Source organism: Musca vetustissima, unplaced genomic scaffold (genome assembly GCF_032173495.1).
Source record: "Musca vetustissima isolate MV318-11 ecotype Yass unplaced genomic scaffold, APGP_CSIRO_Mvet_v1 utg2832, whole genome shotgun sequence".
NCBI classification, from domain to species: domain Eukaryota; kingdom Metazoa; phylum Arthropoda; class Insecta; order Diptera; family Muscidae; genus Musca; species Musca vetustissima.
Window position 1 is genome coordinate 150972 of NW_026880723.1, and position 7712 is coordinate 158683.

The 7712-nt window shown below is 30.7% G+C and overlaps 1 protein-coding gene across 1 annotated transcript; it reads right to left on the reverse strand.

The window, feature by feature from the left end:
• Positions 1 to 3217: 3217 nt before the first annotated feature.
• On the reverse strand, positions 3218 to 7059 carry LOC133326529 (phosphate carrier protein, mitochondrial). Its single transcript, XM_061535148.1, has 4 exons — positions 7025 to 7059; positions 6225 to 6636; positions 3673 to 4013; positions 3218 to 3575 (listed from the first exon to the last, which is right to left on the reverse strand). Exons 2-4 carry the CDS (start codon positions 6600 to 6602, stop codon positions 3224 to 3226), a joined length of 1071 nt encoding a protein of 356 aa, XP_061391132.1. The 5' UTR covers positions 6603 to 6636; positions 7025 to 7059; the 3' UTR covers positions 3218 to 3223.
• Positions 7060 to 7712: the final 653 nt, after the last annotated feature.

The following is a 7712-nucleotide window of genomic DNA, read 5'->3' on the forward strand; positions in this document are numbered from 1 at the left end:
ACCCAGTCAGTCACCATAGTCCAACCGACTGTGACCAAAAATAAAATGGGGAGCTGACAAATTTATTTTTCAAATTCCATATAAAATGAACATCAGCTGTAAAACACTATTTTTGTTAATGGGCAAATATTCCTTAACAAATATCCCCATTGAAAAATCTCTCCATGAAAATACTTTAAAATTAACAACTACTACTACTTTTTGATATGACTAAAGAATTTAAATCCAAACCACAAATAAAAAATTTAACTACATATTTTTTAAATGCCCCTCAAAGCTTGATATAATGAAAAAACAAAAACAACTATATAAAAAATTAATAACGATTTTAAAACGTTATGGTCATAAAAATATTTACACATGACTTTAAGTTAAATTTTGTTTATATGTATGTAATATTTTATTTGTTTTTATTATGTTTACTTATCATTTTTTAAAATTATTTTTTTGTTTCTTTTTTCAATACAAACCCAAAAAATATATTAAAAACAATTACAAAATTTCTAGAATTCTTCGAATATGTGGCCCTTTTAATATAAAAAAAAATCACCCAATGTTTTAAATTATGATTTGTATAGGTATTTTTTTATTTTTATATAATTTTTTTATTAACTAAACATCAAAACAAAAAACTAGAAATCCTGCAACTTGAAAGACTGAAATTTGTTATTGATGAAAAGAAACAAAAAAACGTATCCCCCATACCAACTTTTTTTAAATGTCATTACATGCTTGTGTTTTTTTATGTCCATTACATTAATTTTTTTGTGAAAATCCTCTCTCAAAAAATATCGATAAGATTCAAATGTGTTTCGCCAATATATGTATGTGTTTTATCTACAATGATTTTTTTTATTATTTTTTAAAACAATTTATGTATTTTTTTATTTGTTATTTTGAAATTATTGAATGTATATCATTTACTTAGTTTGTAAATAAACAATAAAACACTATTTGCAAATATATACATACATCTAGTTTTTAATTATTATATCCTGTGTAATATTCTAATTCTAAGCGTTTTTTAGTTATATCCAGTAAGCCATAGTTGTTCGTTTTTTATTTTATTTTTTATTAATTATATTAAAGAACTGTGCGCCGCCGCTTGATGTGAACAGATGATTTTAGAAGGGCGTTCAATGCTATTATTTTAATATACATTATACCTTCTTTTTTTTCTTTTAATGCCATATATACATATTAGAAAATAGATATTAAACAAAAATATAAAAAATAAACGATATATATTTTTTCTAAAAATAAATAATGTTGTTATTTGGGTTCATTTTTGTTGGTTGAAAAAAAAATACAATTCACACAAATGTGCTACGTTAAGGACTCGAAGGTTGAGCGCATGGCTTTCGTGCAATCTTTAATTATACAGCTCAAAATCGATCGTTTCTTTTTTTATATCCTGAATGCAAGAAGTCAATTTAGAATTTGACATTTCTGTCGAACATCGACGCATCCCCACCGTCCATATTTCAAAATTTCTTGAGGTTGTTTCCATAATTTCTGGGAAAGCGCAATTTCTAAAAAAATCTATGTCGATTTAGCCATGATATTACAAAAGAGAATGTAATATTTGGAATAGAGATTTGGTATGACAGTTACTCTGAAGCGGGTGTTCAAAAAAAAAAAAAAGACGGATCCGCATTTTTTACAATGAAAGCACGCATTTCTAATTTTCCATTGTATACGAAGGAGATCGACACAAAATTTAGCATGTGTTCATAACAGAGATGGAAGTTTCCAAAACATTAAAATTTTTTCTGTTTATACCGCGCTTTTTGTCCTAGACTACGAACTGGCTTGAATTGAGTACCGTTTAGTATTATATTTCATGATTCGAACTCTATAGGTTCGCCCTAATCCAAATTTAGTACCATTTAGCACACATTAATATAAATTTCCATAAATACCCACCTCAACAATCCAATAGAAATCATATTTTTCAATTTCAGGAGGGTTACTCTGTATTGCGTTGCGAAAGCAAGTGCCCAATAGCGCAATCCTACATCTCAACAACCAATAGAAATCGTATTTCCCAGTTTAAGATTCCAGCCTTATCGGATCCGAAAAGATCCTGCCTAGGTTGACCTGGGACATCGTAGAATCCCCCTTCCCATCCGCCAACCATGAAGACGCGCCTTGTAGGAGATTGGCAACTCCCCTAGGAGTTGCCTATCTCATCCCAAATTTCAAGATTTTAGCTTCAACCTTTTCGTCTAGCCGTTGAAAATTCCTTAAGTCAGCCAATCAGCCAATAAGTCAGTCAAAACTTTTGTTTATTGTTTTCCAAGTTTCATTTTTACGTAAGATTTCTAAAAATTTTCTTTAAATTGACATGTCCATAGAAATTGAACCTTTCTTAATATGTCTTTAATAACTACTGACTCCCTAATGGTCTTCTGTAGAAACATAATTTCTACGTTATCATTAAAAATGCTTTAAAATAAAACAAAATTGTAGTTGTTGTTTTTTATAATAATTTTACCGGCTGGCTGAATTATTTATTTAGTTCTTTGTTTCGGTTTTTTCTCCTGGGGGTTTTATGGTAGTTTTGGTTTGATATTGGTTGTATATGAACATTTAAATAAACAATTACAATTAAGATACAAACTAATATCAACAAAAATCACTCTACAATGAACATCAAAATAGGCGTAAAATTAGGGGATACAGTTGATGGATGACGTTAAAATATTAAAAGCGGGTGGACAGTTAGTGTTGGACATTATTTAATTTTTAAGCCGCAGTTTTCTCTCTTTTAACAAGTAACAATAAACGTAGATTAGAGTAAGGAAATGTCAAAAGAAAATGCTTTCAGAATATGGAATGAATCGTTAGGATACAACAATTTTATAAATGCCACTAACTGCTCAACTCCTTTTTTGCGTTTTATCGTAAAATTCGTACTAATTATGTGTATATTACTAATGCCCCTGATTTTTACTAAGACTGGCGTTGTTAGATAGATCACCGTACCCCGCCGCATAGCGTTGTGATAGCCGGTTAATACGTTGACATCCGTCTGATGGGTGATCTATTTTTCAATTGTTCTATAATTTGCTTTTCTAGAGTAGAATAATTTATGTTCCGTTTTGAGTTTCTGATGAGTTTTAACTTAATTAGAAGAGCTTATTAGAAAGGTGAATTGAATATCTTATTAACTGCTCCTAAACTACTGCCGCGCTGCTGCTGCTGCTGCTATAGCAGATGTTTATTGGGCCTTAGCTTCGAGCTTGGCCTTGAGGGAAGCGGGCATCTCTGGTGGTGGGGGACGGGGCAAAGCCAAAGCAACCTTGACACCATCATAGATGAACCATTGCAAGGCAGTCAATGTACCGATCATAATGATACGTGGAGTCAAACCGTTCCACATGCCCATGAAGCCCAAAGATTTGGCGACTTGGAGAGCGGTGGAGCCCTTGGCTTGGTTCAATTTGGATACAACAACATCAGCTGGGTGAGATACAATGGCGCAGAAGACACCAGCAATGTAACCAGCAGCGAATGTGACAACCAATTGTTCGCCCTTGGAGCATTCGGAACGTGGTTTGGGTACAACGTGTCTAAAAAAGAAAAAGGATTTAATTTAAAATTAATTTTCACAAATAATGGATTAATTTGTATGTGTGTGAGTGAGTGTTTTTTTTTTCTAATACTTACTTGTACAACAACTCAACGGTCTTTTCGAAGCAAGCGAACTTCATCATGGTGTATGGAATTTGTCTCATCCACAATGGAACCAATCCCTTGTAGAAACCGGCAATACCTTCCTCCTTCATGATCTTGGGCATGGCAGCGCGCATAGTAGAGGCAAAGCCAGGAGAGGTTTGAATCTTAACCTTGGCAGCTTCGAATGGAGCCAAAGCAATATCGGCAAAGAACTCAGCCGAGGCAGAAGCAGCCAAGTACAACCAGGTACGGTACAAGTAGGCATTTTCTTCACCCAAAAGGTTGGCATAGTATACTTTGAAGACTTCGTAGAAGCCGAATTTGCAGAGACCCTAATGTAAAATAAAGAAAAAAAAAAAAACAATGAGAATGTTAGATTTTGTTTCATACTGTGTTCTTTAACAATTTTCACACTAAGGCAAATTAAAAATTAAATACATTTTGGAATCAGTTTTAATTATTATATTATATATATAAAGCTTCTAAATATTATGATGCTATGGGCCAAAAAAAAACTTATTTTAAGTTTTTCTTGGCCGTATTTGTATTATCTTTTCATAACTGAATTTGGTAATAATCTCCAAACCGAAAGCTATTCCATACTTGGTTGTGAAAAGATAACATCCGTATCGTAAAGATCTAGCAAAACTACTTTTATTATATATTAGGCAGGGTGGTGTAAGAATTATTAAAAAGAAATGACTTACATCGTTCAGAATTTGTCACTGTAAATCTTTAGAAGTTAAATTACTATCTTTATAATATTTTTTAAAATCATTTATCATGGATTGTTGCGAATAATACGATTTGATTAAAGAAACAAGTGAAGGAAGTGTCAAATACGCCAAAACCATAAAGGTTCCCCTTATCTTTCCGATAAAAGACAAAACGATTCCATAATGCTTGAAACACCATATAATTGCCATAACTAGACAATGTATTAAGTACAAGGTCGCATATTTCATAAACAACAGTAATGTGAAGTATATATGTATGTTGGCTTATTTCCAATTGCGTATGTACACCTATACGAAGTGATCGACCTATTATATAAATATATGTATATATTTTTTTATCAAATTTTATTTTGACGCGAATATTATGTTGTACAACAATTCATAGAACGATGCTATAATGATATGCTAGGGTTGGGATCTTCAACAAAATTACGTTATTTTAAGTGATTTACATTTGGTCCAAAATCCTGATTTGGCATATAATAATTATAGCTAATCATGTGTTTAAAAATTATTTGTGAGAATTCTTCTATATTGGGTGAATTCTTCAATATCAATTCATTTTTCATTTATTAGAACTTTATATTTTCTCTAATCCTTAATTCGTATACCATGTAATTATTTCTGCAAAATAATCAATTTTCGCATTCTGGAATAGAGGGAATTCATTTCATACGTCAAGTGAGATATTTATAAATATTTTTTTAGATAAGATAATTTTTTTCTGAAGCGTAATCGTTATAGCACAATTGTTGTGTTATGTCATCGTGCACAAACCAAATGGATTTATTTTAATTAAGTAAATAAAAAATGTCTGAAATGAAATAACTTTTCATAGAGATAAAATATTTCCTAGGATATTAACCTGAGAAATTTAAAAATATTCAAGAAAATAAAAAAAATCCTTGACAAATTTGATAAAGAGAGATAAAGGAATCTAACTCTTTTTATGATAGGTATATCAGGATAGGTAGGTAGTTTAAAAAATATATAATTAAAAGGTAATAATATCTATAAAACAGTATTCAAAAAACGTATACAGAGGATGTACCGAATTTATGACACCCCAAAAATTATTGAAATTTTAAACTCTGAGACAATTTCGATGAAAATAAATTATGATATGCAGATATTAAGATAATAGTTAGATCAAATTTATCTTTTCTGAAAATTATTCCTAGTATTAAAATATGTTAATTACTAGGAATAATATTCATAATAGGTACACAGAGGATATACAGATTTATAAATATATCACAGATGAATGAATTTGAAAGAAAAATATAAAAAATATCTATCGTTCAATATTTGTGAGAATATTATTTGATATTTATTTAAAGATTTGTCTGCGTTGAAAATAAATACCTATTATTGATTGAAACTCGAATGAACACAACGTGTTGTACAAACGACAGCGATAAACAAGTTTTGTTTAAAATACACAAACATAATCAAAACGATTGAAGTATTCTATGCTTAGATCAATCACACATGGTGGATAAATTTCACGTGATAAAATCCAAAATTCTTTGTGCCAAAATTGTGTAGGTATAACAAATACGGTGAAAACTCAAGTGATTTTACTGATAACAGAAGCAAATGTTAAAGGCAATTAAATTGAATAAGTGTTACATTAATTTGATTTGATATACCAACATACTTGCGAATTGTAACACATATTGATTTTCCCCCACAATCCATTTTACATTGCTAACAATATACATATTATATAATATATACAGAATTATGTATTTTTTCTAAATTATATAAATTCCATTAGGAATCTTTTTATAAAAGAAAACTCACCTGAGCAGAGTAACCGTACAAAGTAGGAGCCCAGCCCTTGGCCAAACCACGCATACCCTCTTCAGCTACGGTGACCTTGAATCCATGGAACAAATTCTTGTATTTAGCCTGATCGACTTGCAAGCGGCACTTAACCAAATCCAAGGGCACAACAAAGGTATGAGTAGTACCACAGGACAGAACACCACCAATACTGCACAAAGCGAAATATTTAGTGGAACCGAATTCGCAGGAATCACCATTGTCGGGAGTGGCAGCAGCTTGAATTTGACGGCCAACAACTGGGCCGGAACCCTTGGCTGGTGTGTCGCATTGCACCTTGGTGAAGGGAGTGCGCAAAGGTGAGTTTTTGGCAGCTTCTAAGAGAGAGGCGAACATCTTTGTTTCGGTATGTATTAATCCGTTAAGCAAACTATAATAGATTTAAGAAAAAAATATAGATAAGATTATTCAAAATTTTGAAATTTAAAAAAAAATAAACTTTTAATTTAAATATAAAAAAAGAATCAACAACATTCAAGTTCAATGTCACCCAGTAACAATTTGAGTCATTTGTCCGGGACAGTGGCAAATTTTTGTTTTTGCACATGATATTTTTTAGGTTACATAACGTGGAAAATTTTCCAATCACACGAATGTCATATTTTTTGCACATCTCCATGAAAAATTGTAAATTTTTGGAATTACTTCTAATTTTATTATTTCTTCCGGTGTTACACCTTATTTTTTACACCAATTAATATATTATTTATTAATTTATTATGCAATAAATTCAAAATTTTGCACTTTATAGCACTTACAAAAATTCCAGCCAGCCACACGGAGCCACGGGTTTTGATACAAAAGTTCCAGAGACGACGGCAATGAAGCTAAAAGATTTGCACTACGACGCCACAAATATTATAAAATTGTCGCCGTTGCTCTGATTTTGCAATGTCTTTGGCACTTTCTTAAGCGTGGTACAAATTATCGAATATGATTAACAGTCGTCCATATATAAAAAACACATAGAAGTTTTTTTTTTTAATTTATCATGCAAAAACATTTCCATTGTTGTAATTCTTCGTTTCATGTTCAATTTGCAAACAAATATTTTTGCAGCAAATTTATAATTTTGCATTTACATTGAACTTGTTTTATGGAAATCTTTATTTAAGTTACGTATGTACATATTAAATGGTAATTTATTTTAAAAATAAGTTATGTTTTGTTATAAATTACTTTTTGCTATAAATAATTGGTACAATTATATAAGATAGGCAAGACATTATAAATCTTAATATTTTAGTCGTTTAAACAGCTTTTAGGCAACACCTTTTATTGCTAAATCGAGCCGAATTTATCTCACACATTTGATAGAAAATATATGCAAAAAGCGCATTTACATATAACATCTAAACATGATTAAAGGCCGAATCAGTTTTTTTTTTCATCAGGGTTCATTTTTGTAATCAGGCTGCGGCAGTGTTTATTTTAAATCATAATCGA

Excerpts from the sequence above, each read along its gene's own strand:
- LOC133326529 (XM_061535148.1), bottom strand. The coding sequence starts at position 6,602 with ATGTTCGCCTCTCTCTTAGAAGCTGCCAAAAACTCACCTTTGCGCACT. Across the intron at positions 4,014-6,224 it reads TGTACGGTTACTCTGCTCAG|GGTCTCTGCAAATTCGGCTT; the intron begins GTGAGTTTTCTT and ends ATTTTACATTAG. Across the intron at positions 3,576-3,672 it reads ACCGTTGAGTTGTTGTACAA|ACACGTTGTACCCAAACCAC; the intron begins GTAAGTATTAGA and ends TTTCTTTTTTAG.